A 23,467-nucleotide genomic window follows, 5' to 3' on the forward strand; every position below is an offset into this window, starting at 1 on the left:
GCTTGCTTTGTCTTTTTTTGTGTCTCTTACTTGGAGTCATAATAAATCTTTATTAAGATATACTGTATATTTAAGCAAATATAAAGATAACAGAAATATTTTTCCAGCAGCTGTATAAACCACAGACTCTGCCGATTTATTTATTTTTGTCCCTTTAGCTTCTGCCTCAGCTTCTCTCTGATGTATGTGCTTCTGATCTAGTCAAGCCCATGTTTTCCAGTCCCATTATCTTCCTGACTCCCCTCACATTCCTACTAATTGTCCTGCTTGATCATCCTGTTGACATATTTTCAATGCAGCCTATAAGCAGGCCCTCTGATGAAGGAACTTATGTGTTCAGTCCACACTGACCTGATCTCATTAGACTTGTTAAACAGAATGAACAGCCTGTTGTATACACAGGGCACAAAAGAGTGTCTCCCCCATCATACTGTCATACTGTACGTGAGCATGCTGGTTAGAGAATACAGAGCTGCACTGTACTCATCACATGCACTCTGTCTTTACATCACATGCATTGCCCTGTCCTTTCCACAGTCCATTTCTATCACCCCACCCCCCCTTCTCTGTTTCTGTCATTTGTTCACACTCCGTCTAAACCCATATGTAGTTATCTTGTTGTCTTGGTGTAGGATGTTGCCGAGTTACATTTTTGTGGAACAGCAAATAAAAAGCAGAATTCCCCTCAGGGATCATTAGGCACTGTCCAGCAGCTATGAATCTCAATTTTATTACACAGAATTTCTTAGGGTTTCGTCATTAAATGCAAAGTAATAACAAAAAGATTGAAGTGGCTTTTCTGAATACTCTGCTCATTATTCTGCATTGTGTCCACATGGGAGATGGTTACGGTCTCAAAGCTGCTTGAACATGATGCCAAGGAGCCTGCATCATCCCAGAAGCATCTTAACCTTATGCTAAACAGATGTTTGTCTCTGAACAGAAGGTCCAGCAGACAATAAAGTGAACCTCTCACACTCACACTGGTCCTTCTTGAGCTCTAAGTGCACGAACACAGATTATACAGGGAAAATGATCTTGTCCTGTTATCAGAGGTGGTTTGAGGATGTTGCTGACTCGTCATGTCCCTCCCTCTGAAACTGCTCCTCCCAGCTGGAACAGCAGCTTCTTAGTAGTTGCACGATTTGCTAAAGGTTTAAGTGAGGTAGGTGACTTTATTTACCCAATGAACTTGTTAAACAACTTGGATGGGAAAGTTTCTGAAATGCTGACGTAGACTGATTGGATTTGGTTTCTTAAAATGTAACATCCTAATCTATGTCTAGTATTGAATAAGAACTACAATTTTTTTATTCAACTAAAACTTAAATATTGATACTCAAATACTGACTATATAATGAATACTCAATAAGTGTTATTTATATTACATCTATTTTATATACTTTTTACATTACAGATTAGTTATCTGACAAAGCTTAATATTTTGTATGTGGCTGTTTAATAACAAAAACAGCGAAAAGTAAAATATCCATGAGACTTAGAGCTTAAAGTAGCTGATTGGAGGATTAGATTCATAGCACTCTTGACCCTCTGTCAGTGTTGATATCCACTTTTGTATAATATCTTATTACCTGCAGCCTGTTCATACCTTGTGTGGCATGGACTCCAAACTGCAGACGTGAGAAAAAGGTCTGCAGCTCATAATCTGAGGTAAACCAGACTGCTCTGTTCCATAGAAGAATTATCAGGTTTTTCCACATAGCTATTTAATTCACCCAAGTTCTGCCAAACCAATACATTAAACATTAAAAAAATGAAGCCAGAGTGAACTCCCAGAAATCAAGCAGGATGGTACAGTAGAAGTAGCCTCAGGAAATTGACTCCACCAAAAGAGAAAACATTCTCATATGGCCCGTGTTGATTTTTGTCAGTCATAGATTACTATGTGGGTGTGAGACTTATTCTCTGGCGATACAGTCTCCTGCTTTTCATGACTCATGAGGCTGTGAGGAGGTTCAGCTGATTAAAGTGGCAGAATTAGGCTGATCTTCATTCAATCAAAAAAAGCCCTGAACTGGCATGTTAAAAACACAATGGCCTTTTTGCTAAACACTCAGCTTCTCAGGTAGATTTGAGAAATCCCACAGCATAGCAGGTGGAAAACATCCTCTTCGCCCTCTGAAAAGTCCACATCCTCGTCTAAGCCCATTTATATTGAATTCTTATATTTCTTACCCATAGTATCTTCATCATTTTTGTCAAAACTGACATATCTTGAGATGATCACAGTATGTGGTACACATAACCAGCTGCCCTATTTTATTTGTTATCCTGTAGGCTTAGAGAGTTGGGACGGGGGCTTTTAATTGTAATTGTAAATTGATTGAGGGCCTACAGATCAATGGGCCCTGCAGCCTGCAGAGACCTGGGCTTTGCTATCAGGCAATAAAGCAGTGAGCTTTATGGAGCGTACATCAAATCTCCGAGGATACAGCCAAGGTTTCAGACAGATTTACTCGACATTTGAAATCCATTCCTCTGTAATGACAGGAATTTGTCTTTTGTTCGACTCCGCTGATCAAGGCTGGTGCACTGCAAGCTTTGTCTTAATGTTGATGTAAGATACGGCTGACTGGTTCTGCTGCAGCTCACCCCTGAAGGACAAACTGCAGGATGTTGTTATTGACTTCCAGTGCAACTGTCCAGTAAAGCTTGGATGTGTGTAAATTAAATGGAAGCAAATGAACATTATCTGTTATCAGGTGTTTTGTCATAGCAGTTGTCAATGAATCCATGTGCCCCTGTGTAACCACTTGTCCTGTAAATGCCTTGGCACTGTATCAAATGGCAGTTCTGGGGGGCATTGAAAGAAATGAAATGATGAACATGGTGCTGTGTAACCCCTTCTCAAAGCATTGTTATCCTGAATTCGACTCTGCTTCTCATTCTCAGAATTTCTCCCTCACTCTATAAAGTCAGGCTTCATGTCCTACCTCGCCTGCCTAAATGGGGCGTGTGTTGAAATGTAAGATCTGCTGACTTGCAACCACCGGGTCTTGTGGAAATGCGCTATGAATGGAACCTGCACACTCAGGATATCTTGTTGCACTGGAATATGTCAACATGAATACAGTTCTCAGCACTATGGTGACCTGCACAAAAGGTTCCCTCAGCTTCCCTTTAAATTCCTATGGAAAGGGAATGCAGATTGAGGATGGGTGCTTTATCTCTCTGCTTTGGTCCTGTGATTGATTGCTTCCTGCTTGTGTGTTTAAAAATTGTCCACTGGTAATTTTTCTTCTTTTAAATTTCTCAACGGTGCTCTTGATTAATCGTCAACCTCCCGAATGCTAGTTTCTAGTGGAGACATAAACAAGAGAGATAGGAGTCATGAATTATTTCTTTTTTAATTCTGCTTTCATTGTTGAGGCGCTTTCAACTGTGGTTTTCAATGAATATTTAAATACAACTGCTCAAGTTTTCATTGCGGCTGGGCAAAGTTCTCCTCACATGTAAACTGAGCCTGAATTCGCTCATCTTCATTTTTTTGATGTCTTGGTCTGGAGTGGCGGTGGATTTCTGCTTGGATGTGCAGAGTTTTTTTTTTTTTTTTTTTTTTTTTTAAAAAAAAGGATTTCCTTTGACAAATGAGTTCCTGACACAGCAGTTTCACTCAATTGACTTTTATTATTGGTCAAAGTGAAGCATTTATCAAAAGGTTCTTACTTGATGAACATATAATAGCAGATTCATTTAGCTTTGCTTGCCAGTCCTATAAAAATGGTTCTCACTTGTTGTAGCCTGAGTTCTTTGATTATTGCATATCTGTTTAACTTGATGTAATGGCTTGAATCACGTTAGAACTCAGCTTGAAATCTCTTTAGCCAAGACTTGACTTGACTCAGTTCACCACTTTAGGAACTTTCTCCTAAAATAACACTGTTTCCTGAATGATTCTATCACTCTCAGCTTAATGAGGACTATTAAAATGAAATGTTGTGCATTTTCACTTCCAAGAGGAGCAGAATGAAAGGAAATCTTTATGATGCTGAAATTTCTCATTGACCTGGCTCAGGATTATAACTGTGGTTTGTGGGCCCCAATAAGAAAATAACAAACATTATTTGACACATTGACATATCTCATCATTACACGGTAACTCCTGTTGTTCAATGACTATGTGTTCCTGAATCAAAAACTGGAAAGCCGTAATGAGAAAGGCTGCCTTTATGCATGGTGCCAACACAAACAATGGGTTGTGCCAGTTAGGGTTAGCCAGCAGAGCCGGGAGCCACTCTTCATAGCTCAATAGCCATAGTGTATCTGCTGTGGGCTTTGGATGTCGTGGAGGCACCACTGCCTTTGCCAGTGATGGGCAGCGAGTAGCTGGAGTCCTGGCTGTGGAGTCCAATGCTGAACGAAAGCAAATCTGCTAAAGCGATTAGACAGCCATCACAGTCTGAGTAGTTTAGGAATGTAGAGGTTTTGATCTGTGTTTCCTCCCATTATCTGGTTCTCCTCAACTTAAATCCCTTATCTTTGTCAAGATATTATAGAGTGTGGTTCTATTGAATAGACAAGTATGCATCAATAGTTGATGCTGAAAAAACTTATTTGAGAGCGTACATCTGTGCAACTGACATGTTTATCTACTAAAATTTTATTTATCCAACACTCAGCTCTGAACCATAACACCATTTTATGTGAGACTGCTAATGAAATCTTGAGTGATTTAAATGACTGAACAGCACATGTTCAAGATCATCAGCTGTTTGTCTGATCACAGATGCAGTCAGCAATGAATGAAATCTGATTGAAACAGCAATTCTTTTCATTGTAAGCCTTCTAGTCAATTTACCCAGTTCAGTGACGCCATAGCTCTTAAGTGATTGTATCTCCAGGCCCACAAACACATGCACATACACACAGATAAATATTTCAGGAACATGTCGTTGAGTCGAGTTGTATCAAAGGATATATATGTTGTTTTTTTTTTTCATTGTTCCCTTGGATAATGCTGATGGATGGGTCCTGGAAATCAGTTTTGAGTTCAGGCCAGAGGAGAGATTTGGTTTAAAAATGTTTGGTTGATGTTATACGAGAGAGTCTGTCAGATGATTGACAGCTTAGACAGCTTCAGAGAGGGTGTGGGGCTTTAAAATGATTTTCCAGTACATGTTAATGTACATAGTTATTTGCATTCTTACAATGTCATATGCTTTAGAAGTAATATACAATAAAGGAAACCGTGGAAAACCTACAGTGTATTTATATATAAACAGTGCATGCTGAAATACATTTTAGCAGTGCCATTTTTCTGACACGAACCACTTTGTGACTGTGCGACTTGAGACAGGTGTGAACCACAGCCTCAAATAGATTATTACACCAGCCACCACCCCCTCCCCCCGACATGTTACCACCACCATGTCCCAACCAGAAAAGGCTGGTCTGCTTTGAATAACCCAGCCACTCTCTTGACTTGCAACCATGACAAATGCATTAGACCTCAGTCATCCAGAATGACATCACTGCCACATGTCTGACCCCAGGCCTAGCGTGCGTTTGTAATGCATGTGTAGTCTCATTTCTAACCAGTGGGTGGCACTGTTATTCTGATAGCCCACTGTGAACTGGGTCTGAGCATATAAGGGTTCCGTCAGGTCTGTTTTGTCAGTATGGCTGTGGTGTCACGCTCTTCTGACTATCAATACCACCATGAGTATTTATACACACTGTGGCTTTTGTCACATTTACAGTCTGGCCTGCTCTGAACATTAACCTCTGAAGAACCATCTAACTCTTGCTCCATTTTCCAGCTGACCTTAAAATTTCACAGTGTCATTGAAAACCACTGCACATAGATCTGCCACAAAGGAAGAGGTAATGAGATGAAATCAGCAGGACATTCAGTGACCATTCACATGTGTTAATGTGTATACTTTCACTTGTTTTTCACAGCATTGCTCAATCTAACTCATGGAGTGTTTACCGGAGTGTGTCACCTCACATGGGTCTATTTTTAGCAGGGGAGAACTGTTCTGTAGTTTAGTTCCTGTGCTGGGGGAGGTGTTACATGGAAGAGCTTCAGAGAAATGTGGTATTTGGTGATGGAGTGAACTGAAAGGAAAATGTTGTAAATGGAGAAACAGGGCCCATTTCTAATCATGGTACCAGCACAGATTACGTGACCTGTCTGTGAGAAAGGGAACGTATATGTATGCAGTCAAGAGAAATACAACTTTGAAGTCATATATTTGCTGCAGCTGCATGTGTTTTTTTGTTTTTTTTTGTAGAACCTCATTCACAGACCGGAGCACACAAACTTGTGGTTGAGTTATAAAGTAAAGGTTTGTTTAGTTTCCACTGTAAGGGTGTCGTTTCATCCATGCATTTTCTACGCCCACTCAGTCATTTTGAGGATGGCAAAGGCAAAATCGCCCAGGATTGGTTGACAAGCCCACATTTATGTTTTTGGGCAATTTAGAGTCTCCACCCCACCTGACCCAGCATGTGTTTTTCAGAATGTGAGAGGAAACCAGAGGAAACACATACAAATGCAGTGCAAAAAGAGACTGAAGAGCAAACCTGGTTCTTCTTTAATTTATTTAACATTTTTTGGTAGTTCTTCAAACTTATACATTCATTTTAACATAAATGTAATCAGGTTTGTTTCTCTGTTAATTTTAGTTAGAACTTTTCAAATGTTCTCCAGCTAACATGATGCACTTTATACAGACATCTGGTTATACATAGGGACAAAGGCCATAGGTCTTAAAGACTGAATTCAACACTACCTTACATTATGGTTAGTTATAGTTTTCATTAAGGAAGCAACCATGAGGTTTCTGTCATGAATGTTTTATTTGAGCTACATAAAAGAAGAGTGTGCAGAGAGCTTGAAGTCTCTTAATGCATTCTAGGAAGTCTACTAATTCACTAGTTGTGTTTCTTTTATTGTAACTGAAGTTGAGCTGACTCAATTCATTCAACTCATCAGTTTAAGTCAAAAGTTTATGAATTCCATTTTGGTCTAAAAAAAAAAAAAAAAAAGCACTTTCATTAAAAAAAAAATGTACCATGAATCAGCTTGAAAATCTAAACCTTAAAAATCCAGTGTTGGTGGATTCGACAAAATTCCTGTCTGATGCTTTACAGTGTAGCTGTCCAGTTTATATACTACTCTGAGCTGATTATATCTACCCTCAGGTTCATATTTAGTGTACAAACATAAAATCTATATTTAATCTTCTCATCTCTCAACAAGACAGTGAAAGTGTCATTTCCAAAATTTCTGTAATGAATATGAATATGATAAGCATCAGCTTCTGCTAACAGTTTTCAGTCCTTGGTGTTACAAACACTTATCAGTCAGTACTAAATGGATGTTGAAGTTCAGTTCCAAATCCTTGTTGTGTGAAAAAGAAACCATCTGAGGTGGACTTTAGGTACTTGAGAATAATGTTTTAATTCAACAACTCTATAATATATCTCAGTTCAGACTTCGGTTTCCATTCGTCTGGAGTATATAAATCTGGATTTGAATTATTTGGTGATGTATGAACAGGAGAAAAGAGACAAGCCTTTCAGACATCACTCGCCACTGATGATCTTTGATCATTCCCATTGGATCCCACAGGCAACACATCTGCTCCAGCTTTGCTGTCAGGAAGTTATGAGCGAATGCAGCATATCCTTTAATTACTCTCATTTCAGCTCTATTTATCATTCTGCTGCCAGATTCTTCATATGCACAGCAATTCTTTATTCCTGAGAATTTCCATGGAAAATGTGTTTCTTTTTTTGTTGTTATACAAAGTCTTCTGTGTTCACAAACCTATCCTGGGCCACTACATTTCATTTAGTATGCTGCTGTATCAAACTATGACATCAGCCAGTTGTAATTGTTTCCAGACCAGTCAAGGAATGGGTTTTCATTTTATTTTCCGTTTCTTAGTGCAGGTCTCAGTTGCTCAGGATCCAGCAAAAGCAGATAATGAGAAACGGTGCATGATATCATGTAGATGGAGCACACGGCACCAAAGTTTTGTCACCAAGTTTCCAGGAAGCTATCACTTTCCTCTGTAGTTTCCTTGTTATCTTTTCCTCTGTTCTGTCATGTTTCATTCTCTTTGTAATCCAAGTTTTGCTGCTTTCCTGATAACATTCAGGTTGTACGTCTGTGGTAACGCACCTGATAAATGCGTTTGTCTATAGCTGACCTGCACATGCCTCTTTGTCCTTGTTCTAAGTGTAATGTATGTCTGCACAAGAAGAAAAGCAGAAAAGAAGGGATCACAGTGAAGGGGGGTAGGGTTAGAGGACATTATAGTTGGAGCTGAAATGCAGAGAGACCATATGCACTGAGTTGAAGAAATGGCATTTTATGAGTAGAGACTGGGCCTCTGCCTGGAATTCTTAATGACATCATTCTGGCAGGACTGTGGAGGTGGAGTGGGCCTTCATCAGACGGGGTGACCAGACTGGATCGTAACACTAGAGGAGGAACAGAGAGGCACCGAGGCAGGCAGGCAGACAGACAGAGAGATTACTCAGGCTTACTAAGTGTGCTGAAGTTTGTGAGAACCTTTACAGCTCAGCTTTACTTTGAATTCATCTAATTTTTCTTAATGCTTGAACTGATGCTGCCCTGGACCCTCATACTGAAACAATCATGTCATGCCTGGGGCTTTATAAACATCACATGAGACTATAATGTTACTTCATATATACTTGGGCTAATATCGACTAATAATGCACACATTTCAAAAGCTGCATGCTTGCCTCTCCTTGTGTCTCTGTGATAACAAAGCATAACAAAACGATAGAATAATTCAGATGCTTATTTTATTAAAGGCTTATTCTAAACGGCTTCAATTCCCGTTGTTTTGTTTAGGGGCACACAGGAATAAAACGATTTCAGTAAAGTGTGCGATAGGTGAGGTCTGTAAGTTGAGTAAAGTGTCTGCAGCTCCACAAGGCATTAACAGCTGTAACCATCAGAGTACAGGGCCAAGGTCTCAAACTGAAACACATTAGATGGCCAGTTACTGTTGGTCTGCCTTTTGACGCATAATGATTCACAATGAGTCACACTGAGTTAAGATATAGACTTTTTTTCCTTTTAGTACCTTTGTTATTTTACTTCATCTTCATTCTGCCTCTTTCATTTGAAGTAGCAGATATGAAGAGTCCAGAGAAGGTGATCATTTTGGGAGTTCAGGCCTGTAATTAGAGGACAACAGCATCTCCCTCCAGAGATCTGTGTGTGTGGAGTTGATTGGTGTCCCTGTAAACTGGCCCCATGTGGGAGCTATTCTGCTCTGTTTCCTGTGCAGGTTGTCATTAGCTAGAAACTACCTTTGACTTGGGGGGAGTTTACCCAAACTCCCTTCTCACAAAGGGGTGATTAGTCTATGGCCTTGGTCTTAACAACACTGAGGTGCAGAAACAAGGCACTGTCAGTTTAGGCTCTGCTGCAAATCTGAAGCTAAGTAAAAGTCTTGTTGAGCTTTTCAGTGATAATGCAAAATATGATGTTAGCAACACATTTCTCCCAAATTTCCCTTTAGGGATGAATAAAGCATATCTTATCTTCTTATTAACGTTGATTTGAAGTGGCTGTCAGTAAAAGAACTGGAGGTGGACAAGCAATACAGTACAGCGTTTCTCTGAAGCAGAAAAGTGGAGATTCTTTTCTTAGTGCACATCTTAGCAGTCACTTCTGAACCCTGAAAGGCCTATTAATAGAGGTGTATTTGTATTTTCCATTTATTCCCTTTTCGTCTGGTCAGGCAAACACTAGCAAACGTACCTCTAATGTTCAAATGCCCCCAACACTCTCACATTAATTATTTCCCAGCCTCTGAAAGAACGCCATGATTTTCTTTTTCTGTGTCACCTGATGCAGATTCATACATGAGTCCCGTTGATTGTGCCGTAGGTATTTTGTCCTCTTCTCTGTCTTTCTGCCCAGCTACAGAGCCACCACGCTCTCACACCCTCTTCCCTGCACCCCGCCCCCCTTCCATACTGCACAGGGCCTGGCAGAAACCCACACTCCCCTGACTCCCAGCCTCCGCCCCCCTTATACTCCTACCAGCCCGGCACACTGAGGACAGAGAGGAAAAAAGAGGAAAGAGAAAGAGCTCTGTTTGTCTGTCAGAGATTACAGACTGCCACTTAGCACTGACCATGTACACCTCCCATCCATAGAGAGCTTTCCCAAGGCAAAGGAATGGGAATGTTTGCTGTCTGTAGAGAGCTACAAGCAACTGCCGACTGCAGTTTTGAGATGTATCTGTGTAGAGAAACCTTTTAGGCAGTAATGGGGACTGGAGAGGGGGACTGCTAATGTTTGGAGTACATCACCTTGTGAAGGCTGGCCAGCATGTGGTGTTTGCAGTGTAATTCAGAGAAGACGCAGTCATTGCTGGAACTGGAGCTGAATGGCTGGTAAGAGTAATAGGCGAGTGTATAATGTAGTGTGTTTGTCTATAGTGTGTGTGTTGGTGGGTGGGTGGCTGTGTGCGTACATGTGTGTGTTCTGTCATTGGATGTGGTTACACCAGGCTGCTAGAGCACATATAGCTTTGTTTAATAAACAGCACAGAGACGTGGATGCATGTTTGTGAAAAGAGCATAGTTCACATGCTTTTCTTTTGCTTTTTCATTTCATAATCCAGACTTGAAGGTGACAGGAGCAAAGTGAAGCTCAAATCTAGGGACTGCAATTTCAATTTTGACTCCCTTACAATGGAAAACGGATCATGTCCCTTCTCAGTCACTGTGTGAGTGTGCTATCACTGTGTGTTTGGTCTTACTGTACAGAATCCATCTGTGAGTTGGATTGTTCAGCCTCTCTTGGTTGAAGGGCATTCCTGTGGTGTGCCATGGCCCTCCCGCTTGCTGGCAGTGACTGTATGGTTTTTCATAGCTGGATCTTCAAGGGCAGGTGCTGGGTGTAGTGTGGAGGAGAGTTTAATTATTTATTATTGAGAGATAATGACAGTGGCTCTGTTGTAGTAGTTGTTGTTGTTGCATGAGTCTCGACAGGAGGGAGGAGGTGGGACGCCTTGATTTAGACAGAATCAGGTCTGGAAGTGAACAGGGGAATCATAGTGATTTCTAATTACTTTAAATAGCTGTATGTGGATGTCATTGACAAATCATCACGCATCTTCTTGCCACACATGCTGTGTTATATTTATAATTTACTGCATCTGTGCGGCACCAATAAAGCTTTGATTTCAAGTCATCTTAAAAAATTAAGATTTCTTCAACTTTATTATAAATCTGTATACATACATTGATGAAAAGGGATGGCATTCAGTAATCAGCCAGCTTTATGCAGAGTCTGATGACTTATGTTTATCTGTGAAAATTAAGTTTGCTAATCACTTCCATAGTTTAGTTTAAAGGTAAAGTAAAACAGTGGAATAACTTTTGCTATTCTTACATTACTTTGCTATTAAAAAGGTAATTATAAAGGCAAGGTTTGAATTTTTAGATGCAGATGGAAGCCATTCGACAGACTGTTGTGCATGTAGATACATTTTTGTGTTGTGTGTCTGACCTTTGATAAGTGATTTGTCTCAGGCCAGATTCTGATTTGTAGAGAAACCCAAGTGCTCTCAAAATGAAGTATACAACTTACAGTAGTTACTATGACTCAGCAGTGAGTCTTCTGAGGCTCCAGTTGACCATCTGCTGTATATATTGTCTGCTGCAAATTCTCCAGAGGTTCTGTCAGTCTGTCAGCCATCGTACTCTTTCAGTTTCCAGATGTGTCTTACTGTGAATCTCCAACCTATCTGTTTTTTTTATAGCTGCACAAAATAATCAGTAATTATGGTTATTGGTGCAGAAATGATACATCTGAGTGTTAACTGTTAGGTTTACTTTTAATACTGTTAACCAGTGTCAAAAGTGAGTAAGTGTTAAAGTCTATTCCCTCACAGCTGTGGCGTTAGGGCTAGTACACACATCTGTACTTAGGAACTCTGAGTTGAATTGAAAAGAGAGCAAAAATCTGATTTGTTGTGTTTGGAGCACATGTTTTAATGATTGTGGTGTAGTAGTGATAGGTTGGTTTGTTGGCTGTTTACATACACAAAAAACAGATGCCTGTAAATACTAAGGTTAAGGCAGGGAATCTAAATATGCACACACACACACACACATTAGTGTTGCTGCTCATATTTTATCACCCTTGTTAAGTTTAGCTAGGAAATAGATTTTCCCTTGTACATCCTTCATAAAAACAGCTATAACAACTATAAACTTTAATTGAGAGGATGCAACTAACAATACTTGCAGTACTGCTGTTCAGTATTGCTAATACAAGAGGGTTTAACTATAAGGCTGCGCTTACATTACTTTGAATCATGCATGAGGTTACTTACATAACCCTATGTCTTTTCTGTGCAGATGCTCACATTTATGGAAACACCAGCATGGGTTGGTTAAGTAATCAGGTTCAAAAGCAATCTATGCACACTGACTTCATTATTCTTCATCTGTTAACCTGAAAAAGGCAATTAGATTTTATAAATGTTTATAAACTGTTTATAATATATAATAATATTCCTGCTCTCCCTGCAGACAGAGTTCACAAATAAATGGGAATTTAATTGTGCTTCCTTAACATTTCTAAAAACACAATTTGAAGTCAACTGAAAAATAATGGAAACACATGACACACAGCAGTTTGTAGTGACTTAGTTTGAGGTTACAGTACTTCCACAATGCAGTGCTCTCTTCCTCTGTAGCACTGGCCTGCACTTCATTAGCCTTCTTCTATTCCCAGAACTCCTGTAGATGTGACTCGTCTTTTCCGGGATGGAGGAATGTTTTTCCCTCAGGTCCGACTGATGGAATGGGTTGAGGCCTGGATAGGGGCCTGGGCCTGTTTGTTCAGGATGTGTTGAGAGGGAAGGAGGGAGGAAAGAGATGGTCGACCCCCCCCCCCCAATCCCTGGATCCCATTGCTCGAAATCACTGCCAGCTGAGCTGACATGTTTATCCATGCCTACATCAGAACTAGCCGGGGCTCCTGGTGGATAAAGAGCCAGACGGAGGGACAGACACCATTGTGCATAGTGAGATCATATTTCAAGGGCTGTACAGTTAATATCAGGAAGTGTAGGACCAGCCATCATTGCTTCATTCTATTCCTCCAACATGTTGATAGAAATTATATCATGACTCTGAAGAGTTTTGTCTGAACCATGTGGAATCACATCTGCCTCTTCTATGGAATAACATCATGCAACTTCCTGCTTTACTGCTCATTCATTCTTGCTTTTTCCTTCAGAATCCATTACACACAAAGCGTCAGCTTTTAAAATGCTGCTCTCTCTTTTTTCTCTTTTCACCACCATCATGAGGAACTACTTTTACTCTGTGACCTCAGAGCAATATTAAATTTAAATTGACAGTTATTTTGCCTCATAAACAGTTGCACAGTCAATTGTAAAACAGTGGAAAGGCAGTTATTAATAATTGCAATAATCTTCAGAGTCCATCTCAGTTCCATAAATCTGGCCACTAAACTAAAAATATTTACTTTGTATGAATATGTCACTGTACCCAAATACTTTTCCTCATCACTTTATCCAGGTCAGTAGTCATACTTACCAGCAGCTGTATTCTGGTGCTGTGACAGTGCACAGTGTGACTTTTAACTTTGGAGATGACAGCTTTGCAGTTTGCCATGACAGATGGTTTGGAAGATTCATTCCAGTGGCAGTTATGCAATGAAGTAAGCTTTTCAGTGTGTTGTACAGGGTTTCATGTTTGTCCAGCAGTATAAGTATATATGGTTGGTTTGTGCTGGTCCACATTTCAGTATTGTGTGTATCTACTGCCCCAAGGGAGGTGATTGGCTTTTACTTGCCATGAAGTTCTCCTGTGTCACAGTGTCCTTAGCTGACCATGAAAGGGTCATCACCTCTCTAGCAGAAAGGAGAGAGACTACTTAATGTCATGCACAAGAATTCACTGCAGCATTTGTTGAAAATAAACATTGAGAACTTAATGTTTCCATTTGAATCCAATCTCAATCTTAGCTTTTGGAATCAGACAAAATATTTACTGGATCCTGTTGATCCTAACACCTTTTTTTTTTTTTTTTTTTAAATTGCTTTTCCGAAGTATTTCTGCTGGTCTAGAAAATGAAAGTGTTTGTAGCTCTTGCAATGATTCTCAGCACACAGTCTTTACTGCACTTTGTTAGGCAGAAATCAGCCCACAGAAAAGAACAAGGGGCTGTGAATTAGGTTCGGATTTACAAAATGCCAACGATGCATTGTAGCAGACTGACACAGGCAATGCACCTAATCTTGAAATTTCTGTTATTGTTCAGTAATTATAGGCTGTTGAGAAAATGAGCTTCTGTGGTAAACATTTTACTGCTGTACTGTGCTGAATGGGGGTTCCAAATCAGTAAATAAAATTCAGTTAAAGAGCAAAACGTTTAGTAATCTGATCACAATAAAACTTCCACTTCCACTTTGTCACTCAGCACAGGCTGCTGTTGGCTGGTAAGCTGTTGTTGCTGAATGTTGATTTGAAGCTGTCTGATGAAGGAAGTGGATTGTGTACACTGTATGGGTGTGTCAAGTCACACTTCAAATACACCAGGTTGCCAGAGAACAGTGAATGTGCTGTACTGTGAAGGAGAAGAAATGTTAATGTAATGTTGATTACTGAGCAAGTGGGCACCACATGCTCTCACTTGTCAACGATTCCTAAGGGACCGCTGAAATTGTATTTGCTCTGTCATTCTACTCTAAACCGGACTTTGTATCATGTTTGTCGTCTCTCCGGCAAACATGATGCAACCTCCATTGGCCACTGATTGGCTCTTAAGGTGGCATAAAACTTTAGCTTCCTGGAGGAGACTGTGTACTCTGGATTTCACTGGACTGAAATAATGGTGGACAAGATATGGAGGAAGAGTTGGCACTTTATAGAAAGACGGTCTTCTTTTCTCAATAAGAAGTCCTCTTGTAATACGGCAGAATGTAAGAGTGAGTGAGTAACCTGTTTTTCTTTTTATATCATTCATGGATGAGGTATTTCCATGAAGACGACAGAATGTTTGAATGTGTTTTAATATTTGGAAAGTCTTTATGTGGCATTTGTATTTTCTGAATGTAGCACAGCAAATGGCAGACTGAAATTATTAGAGGTTCATATTAGTATTAGCTTTCGATCGAATCAAATGTTGATTTTATTGTGTATCATAAACATTAGAAATAGTAGGTGTCGAATCACAAACATCTCAGAAAAGCCTTAATTCAAGTATGGCCAGTACAGTTCGCTTCTGTAATGCCTTATATACTACTATACTATTGACTACTGATATCAATACTTAATTTTATAAAACGTTTATGATAAGTTAATCTACTCTCCACTGACATTTCAGAAGAAGGAATAAAAAGACAGCTGTTATTAACCTGATAACACTTCAATTTTCTTCTCACTCAAAATTTGACTTCTTATTGTCTTTTCAAGTAGATAAACAATATAACCTTACTGTTGATCTCTCACTGCAGTGTGGAAGGAGATGGACGGTCCAATGAGAGTGGGCCTTCCCTAGATGGTGGAGCCAGCTATGGTCAGGGCCCTGTGACCCACGGCTCAGCCATCAGTCCAGACCGGTTTGATAGCCCACTTTACAGCCACGGGGTCCAGCCTGGGCCTCAGAGGCCCCGTCGGCCCAAGCTCCAGCACTCGCAGTCCATCCTCCGGAAGCAGGCTGAGGAGGAAGCCATCAAGCGGTCACGCTCACTCTCCGAGAGCTATGAGCTCTCTGCTGACCTCCAGGACAAACAGGTATTACAATGAAGCCTTGATAAATGGTTTGTCATGGAGTTGGTTTCTCCAGGTTTCTCACCTTCTCATGACGTTATAGAGATTAGAAGTGTTACATGCAGTTTTATATTTGAAAAAGCATGAATTGTATGTAGGTTGCTTAGCAGAAACCCAGCTGTGAAAGATTATTGAGCAAGGAAATTTTATGGTAGATGAGCCAAAAATGGCACAGTTTCAGTTCATTTATTGTCTTTTCTCCAGGTGGAGATGCTGGAGCGTAAATATGGTGGACGATTCATAACTCGACATGCAGCCCGCACCATCCAAACAGCCTTCCGCCAGTACCAAATGAACAAGAACTTTGAACGTCTCAGGAGCTCTATGTCTGAGAACCGTATGTCCAGACGCATAGTTCTCTCCAACATGAGGATGCAGCTCTCATTTGAGGGGCCTGAGAAAGTGCACAGCTCCTATTTTGAAGGGAGGCAAGTGTCCATGACAGAGGATGGCACCCCGCTGTCCATGGTGCAGTCTGACTGTGGAGATATAAATGTCCACCAGGATGCCAACATGGCATCTCACCCCGCCCCACAGGGTGACTTGACAGATGCCATCACAGAACTAGAAGACGCCTTTTCCAGGCAGGTCAAATCTCTGGCTGAGTCAATAGATGATGCACTGAACTGTCGCAGCCTTCAAGGAGATGAGGGTCCTGACCCAGAGGCCATGGGCTGCTCCATAGTGGAGAGGGAAGTACCCTATCAGATGAAGTCCCACCGCAGGACAGCTGGACGTATGCACGATGAAACGATGGCATCATATAGTGATGTTACTCTGTTTATCGACGAGGAGGACATGTCCCCCTCTATTGCTCTGTCAAGGTCAGGGGACCAGCCCTCTAGCACAGAATCAGACTTGCGATTGCGGTCAGTCAACTCCTCTCAAGAGTACTGGCCTATTGACACTAAAGATGAGGGTCGTGAAACAGACACGAGCTGCCGCAGCACTCCATCTCTGGAGTGCCAAGAGCAGCGTCTTAGAATGGACCATCTTCCTTTGTTGACTATTGAACCTCCTAGTGACAGCTCTGCAGAGCTCAGTGACCGGTCTGAACGAGGATCTGTCAAACGGCCACTTGTGTATGAACCACATGGCCACATCGTAACATCATCTCAAGCGAGTCCTAAACACATTTCCCACGGACCCCCCCCAAGAGCTCCCTCTCGTGATGATGATGCGCCTTTGCGCCACCGACACCGCCAGCTGGAAAGCCACCTAGCCATCAACGGCTCAGCCAACAGGCAGAGTAAGTCAGAATCTGACTTCTCTGATGGGGACAACGACAGCATCAACAGCACTTCAAACTCAAATGACACCATCAACTGCAGCTCTGAGTCCTCGTCGAGAGACAGCCTACGGGAGCAGACGCTCAGCAAGCAGACTTACCACAAAGAGACTCGTAACAGCTGGGACTCCCCCATCTTCAGTAATGATGTTATTCGCAAGAGGCACTACCGCATCGGACTGAATCTCTTCAACAAGTAGGTACTCGGCTCCGATGGAGCGGGTGCTTGACCTCTGTCTTCATGAGAGACTTGGAGATAATGTGCTTATGTTAGAGCTGTGGTTTACATTTACATGACGTGTTATTTTTTTCTGTATAAACTTGTTTACAATTGAGTCTAAAAATGATGAATTTTCTCTGCAGTAGCAAATTTGTCACCTACATTGGTTCAAAAATATACCATCTATAATGAATTTTTCAGGAAGCCAGAAAAGGGCATCCAGTACCTGACTGAGAGGGGATTCATCCCTGACACACCCGTGGGTGTCGCTCACTTCCTCCTGCAGAGGAAGGGGTTAAGTAGGCAGATGATTGGAGAATTCCTTGGCAACCGACAGAAACAGTTCAACAGAGATGTCTTGGAGTAAGTATAACTTTTTAAAAATATAAATAGGTAAAATGGATCACAGCAAAGATCAAAATTATTTAAATAAGTATTAGTGTAAATGTGCTTAAGTCCTTGTCTATGTGCACATTCCAAAACAAACTAGAATGATCAAGGCTGCCTAGAGTAAGAAAGCTAGAAGATATAAAAGCTGTACACCATGTTTGTGTCTCATTTTTCTCTGTCGATCCTTATGTAACCAGCTGTGTGGTAGATGAAATGGACTTCCAGGGCATGGAGCTGGATGAGGCCCTCAGGAAATTTCAGAACCACATCCGTGTCCAGGGTGAGGCCCAGAAGGTGGAGCGACTCATTGAAGCCTTCAGGTAAGATCGCTCAGTCAGAGGTGGCATTTAAGCACATTGAGGAAAGAGTGGCACTTACACAGAAAGAGACAAAAAGGCAGTCATCTGTCGGTATCTGGAAGTATTTAGGAAAGAAAGGAGAGAAAACTCTGTGTTTGCACATTATATCTATAAAATATTATAATGTGTAATTGCAAGGATAAACAGTAAACTGTATAACCACACAGATCCTCAATGCATATTTATTATTATGCAAAAATGTGTCATAAAACTCATTCTATGTTAATGTTTTGTGGTGATGACACTAGAGGCATTTGTGTAAGCTTTTATTGATTTTTGAAGTTGCCACTGCTGCCACTCCTCAAAGCTGTGTTGTCTAGATAATTATTGTTACATAAAAACAAGTTCTAGCTGAGCTTCTCCGTTCTCCAGGCAGTGTTCAAAACTTTTCTCTTGGTAAACACAGTTCATTTGTGAGTTTAGTAATCTGAGTTTGGTTATAAGCTGAAATCGGTCATACTGTACTCCCTCCTCATGTCTCTAGCCAGCGCTACTGCATCTGTAACCCCACAGTGGTGCGCCAGTTTAGAAACCCTGACACCATCTTCATCCTGGCATTTGCCATCATCCTCCTCAACACTGACATGTACAGCCCCAATGTCAAGCCTGAGAGAAAAATGAAGCTGGAGGACTTTATCAAGAATTTAAGAGGTAATAAAACAAACAACTAATGTGAAACATTACTTATGAATGTATTATATGTTCACTGATATTTTTAAATGTGTTACATGTGAAGTTCATCTCAGGGAAGATTTCAAATTATATTTTCAGACAAATATAAATAACTGGCCTACCTAAAGGATATAGACAAATATAAATATAATTGGTCTTAAATTAAACCAATTTCCTATTTTTACAATTTTGATCTAATGACACAGCAGATAAATCTTAATGCAACTCTTGACTTTGATATGGCTCTTCCCCCTGTTCTAGGTGTGGACGATGGAGAGGACATACCCAGGGAGACTCTGGTTGGTATCTATGAAAGGATCCGTAAGCGAGAGCTCAAGACCAATGAAGACCACGTCTCGCAGGTGCAGAAGGTTGAGAAGCTCATTGTGGGAAAGAAACCAGTGAGTAATGTTTCTTATCTATGTTACAAACGTCACTAAAATATCAGTTGAATTTCTTATTTATCATTTTATGCCAAAGTATAACCTGAATCTCTGAGACATCATCACAAGATGTGCACAGTGCTGAATAGTTTTAGTCGGTTCTGACATAGCTAGAATCTGTTTCTATAAATAACAATGCCAATTTCTAACCTCAAATTCTGGAAGTTTTAAGTCATAGAAGGAATAAGCAGATTAGAAAATGTTAAGCCTATTGTACCTTTGGGTATTATTATGTGAAGAGGGATTTGCATCTAAGCATAAACCTCCATGCTGGTAATTATGCCCAAAAGCCTTGAGAAATGTGGCCCAGTGCTGAGTAGTCCCCATCAGACTGCAGCACCGGGCCACATTTTTGCCACCTTAACACATTGTAGTATGATTATAGTTTTAGAGGGAGAAAGCAGGTGTACTGTTTGAATCCAGCACTGTTGCCAGTGTTAAACCAAACAGCATTTCATATATTGAAATAAAGTGACTGATTCAGAAATTATGAAACAGAACATTTTCAAACTAAGTTCTGACTGAGCTCCAGCCCAACAGGTGGAGGGAAAAAGCATTTCTGCATTATTCTGCAGGCATTGTCTTTCATGTGTGAAGGTTAGAAGTGTAATTAGCCTATACAGCCTCAGGGTGAGGCTTGTCTTTGTTACAGTACGTTTCCACCAGGTTGGAATCTCTCCTGCTCAGCCAGCTATAATTGAACGAATTGAAAAATGATCCCTCGTCACCATTTAGCTGCAGAATTAAAAACCTGGTTAAAACACTTCAACATAAAAAAACACATTGGAATTCCTCTCCAGAATAATCAGGAACACTAGTACTGTACAGTGTGTTTCTAGGGGAGGATCTGCTTTCATTCAATCATCGAGTCCAGCAGCACAGAGAGACCGCCACCCTGTATACAGAACTCGGGGGGTCCATTCATCTTAATGGACACAATAGTAGGCTATAGGTGCATGTTATCAGAGGCAGCAGTGAAACAAATCCCTACATACTGCTGCAAAATGTAACTTCTTCATTCTCTCTTTTCAGATTGGATCACTCCATCATGGCCTGGGATGTGTAAGTAAGCTAAATATCCGTAAATCATACTGTATTTGATCGTTTTATTATTTTATTGTATATGCTTAGTTTCTGTCTCTGTTTCTGAGCCTTGTAGTTAATACACATCATACAGTCAGATTACCTAAAGGATATAGAATTTTTTTCCTCTGAAGCAAATGAGCAGCCATTGCTGTACACAAAGTCAAACACACACAAAGAAACAGACATAACTTCTTATTTGACATTGAGTTGGGTTGTTTGTTTGCCCATGCCTCTCGGTTACAGTTACTGTATATGTCCTGTTCCTGGTTATAAGCTATTAGAACCCTTAAGAGAAAGTTCTTTTTCGTGTTAACCCTGTCAGTGGCTGCTTCTTTTGCAACACAAAAGAAGCTGCAGCAAGCAGAAGAAGCTGTATTAATAATACAGTATTTGTCATGGTGAATATTTGATTTGACTTGTTTTCTTATGTGTCAAGACAACCTGCAGTGAAGGTTAAGAGTTTAGCAGTATACATATAAAAAATATCAAAAACATTTCTGCCTCATTACTTGTATAAATACTCTTTATGTTGTCAGGCTTATGAAGAATAAGAGTTTTAACAGTGCCTCTTCTCTGCAGTTAGTCATGTTATTGCTTACATATTAAATTATCTAGCATGTAGCATTGTGACTGTTATGTTGCAAGTCAGTGGTTTACTCAGAAGTCTTGATCTTAAAAAATGTTTTGCTTTAATATTTTTTATCTCATAATTCATATGTTGTAGTTATTATCAGGGAATGGATGACATGTCAGAAGGTTTTATTGTTTTTGTTAACGAATCCCAAGACCAAAGGTAGCAGTGTGTTACTTAAAGGTACTCCTCCAATTTACTACTTTGTTATTGGCTCCCAGCTGCGAATCGTCTCATCCCCATCTTTAAAAACAGGGCCTGATTATAGACTTTAATTCTTAAAAGACCAAACCCTTTCTTTTAGCAAATGTTACTCAGTCATGAGTAGTGTAATGGTACATTTAGACTATTTTGTGCTCTGGATTTGGTGCAATGGTGAGTATTTACAAGACTGGTATTTAGAGAGCAGTATCCATGCTTATGGTACTGAAGGATCACTGATGCGTTTCTAACAGTTTTTGGACCACAACAGACACAGTACTTTTTAGTATTCAGTTCAGCTCAGTTAACAAGGTGACTTCTGTTTCTTATTACCTTGTGAACTGAGGCCAAAATGACCTCTGAAGTGTTATCTGTGCTCTTTTTTCTGCCATATAGGTGCTGTCGCTGCCTCATCGTCGGCTGGTGTGTTACTGTCGCCTGTTTGAAGTGCCAGATCCCAACAAGCTCCAAAAGCTGGGCCTGCACCAGCGGGAGATCTTCCTGTTCAACGACCTTCTAGTGGTAAAAGCCCTCTCCTCCTGTGACCTCTCTCTTCTTCTCCTTCCTAGTTTAGAGCAACCCTTATAGTGTTCTCTCTGCATTGTTTTAGGTAACCAAGATTTTCCAGAAAAAGAAGAACTCAGTGACATACAGCTTCAGGCAGTCCTTCTCTCTGTATGGCATGCAAGTCATGCTGTTTGAAAACCAGTGTAAGTAGCACAGGGCTTTTTTTATTCCATATGCATTTTTGTGGCATGTTAGCTGACAATGTTTGCATCACATGGGAGTTTGATTTAGCACCATTGTACATGCAGCAAGAACAGGAAGTGCAACCAGTGGGTGGTGACAATGTTAATACTCTCTAAACATCAGGCGGCTTCATCCACTGTGTTTTTACTTGGTTATGATCAATGGCCCCTGTGTAAAGATCTGCCGCTCTCTATTTGCCGTTGCCACAGATTACCCAAATGGAATCAGACTTACATCAGCGATACCAGGAGCGGATATCAAAGTCCTCATCAACTTTAACGCTCCCAACCCCCAAGACCGCAAGAAATTCACAGATGACCTGCGGGAGTCCATTGCCGAGGTCCAGGAAATGGAGAAATACAGAATAGAATGTGAGCTGCCTGCTTTTGTCCCATCCCCCTTTCACTCTGTCTCCCTCTGGCTCTGTAAAGTAGAAACAGGGCATGGTCCTCATTACTCAACTGCAGCAGTTTATGAGGGAGAATGTTTACAGAATTCACAGGATCACTAACAGAGCAGGAGATGCTTTTTTTTTTTTTGTGGACCTTTCAAAGGCGTTTTCAGAGACACATACAAAAACAGGATGTTGGAAAATAATGTAGATCAGTAGTGGATGTTCCTGAGTTTCAGACAGCAAAAAGTCATTCTCTGGCCACAGTCAAACGTAAAACCGCTGCCACTTACCTCACTCTTTCCTTGGCTCCTTTTCCACAGCTGAGCTGGAGAAGCAAAAAGGGGTGGTGAGACCCAGCATGTCACAGAGCTCTGGCTTGAAGAAGGAAGCTGGCAATGGGAGCATGAGCCGTGCCAGTCTGGATGACACCTATGCCATGGGAGAAGGCCTAAAGAGGAGTGCCCTCAGCAGCTCTCTGCGAGACCTCTCTGAAGCAGGTACAGCCAAAACATCTTTGTTTTTGCCAGCAGGTTATTTCACAGAAAAATATTCTCCTAGTGTCATCCACTTCTCTGTGATGACAGCAAGGGGATAAAAAAAATAGCAAAATGTTGTTTCATTGCACCACACACTGATTTTTAGAGTTCTGCCCTTTAAGTCCACTAGCTAACTCACTTGTGATTAGATTGTTTGGTGTAGACAGTTTGCATTACTTTTGTACTCTGTATATTTTGCTTGAGAGATTTTACAATTCAAATTCAATTCAAAGACTGAATACAGACCTATGTGAGAGAAGGTCACATGTTGAGAAAGTTAAGATCGATTTTTTTTTTTAAATTTTTTTTTGGATCTGTCTTTTTAGTAATGAATGAAATTGACAGGCAGTTACCTCGATTCATTCGGATGTTTACGTTCCCATTCATGTTTTTATGGTCATTGTTAAGTTTCTTTTATCCATAGACATTTCATTACAATTTTCTGTTATATTCAAAAACCACGTGACATTTCCTCTCACGATTATTTGTGAACCAGACAAATCAGTGCTGCTGGTTACCATTGTCCAGCAGCAACAAGATGAAGGTTTAGATTCAGTCTTGGTGCATTTCACACTCATGAATATCAGTGTTTAACACAGCCGCTGCGTCTTTGGAGCAAGAATATTTTTCACTCATTACAGATAACAGGGATGTGAAGTC

General features: G+C 40.6%; 1 protein-coding gene across 8 annotated transcripts in view; it reads left to right on the forward strand.

Annotated features, from left to right (window-relative positions):
- The window catches only part of LOC113145229 (IQ motif and SEC7 domain-containing protein 1-like), an 80,239-nt gene that overhangs the window by 50,918 nt on the left and 5,854 nt on the right, over positions 1-23,467 (forward strand). For 5 of the 8 annotated variants that reach the window (XM_026331678.2, XM_026331679.2, XM_026331685.2 and 2 more), the window contains 11 exons: positions 15,522-15,801; positions 16,042-17,321; positions 17,547-17,708; positions 17,933-18,055; positions 18,579-18,745; positions 19,028-19,167; positions 20,242-20,271; positions 21,524-21,649; positions 21,738-21,837; positions 22,087-22,248; positions 22,592-22,768. In XM_026331678.2, coding sequence (XP_026187463.1) covers positions 15,522-15,801; positions 16,042-17,321; positions 17,547-17,708; positions 17,933-18,055; positions 18,579-18,745; positions 19,028-19,167; positions 20,242-20,271; positions 21,524-21,649; positions 21,738-21,837; positions 22,087-22,248; positions 22,592-22,768 — 2,747 coding nt within the window. Of the gene's footprint in view, positions 1-10,096; positions 10,417-13,646; positions 13,724-14,664; positions 14,998-15,521; positions 15,802-16,041; positions 17,322-17,546; positions 17,709-17,932; positions 18,056-18,578; positions 18,746-19,027; positions 19,168-20,241; positions 20,272-21,523; positions 21,650-21,737; positions 21,838-22,086; positions 22,249-22,591; positions 22,769-23,467 lie in introns of those variants that run through there. The other 3 variants (XM_026331683.1, XM_026331684.1, XM_026331680.1) reach the window with 3 other exon arrangements.

The sequence above is a fragment of the Mastacembelus armatus genome, chromosome 7 (assembly GCF_900324485.2).
Source record: "Mastacembelus armatus chromosome 7, fMasArm1.2, whole genome shotgun sequence".
Taxonomy (NCBI): Eukaryota; Metazoa; Chordata; class Actinopteri; order Synbranchiformes; family Mastacembelidae; genus Mastacembelus; species Mastacembelus armatus.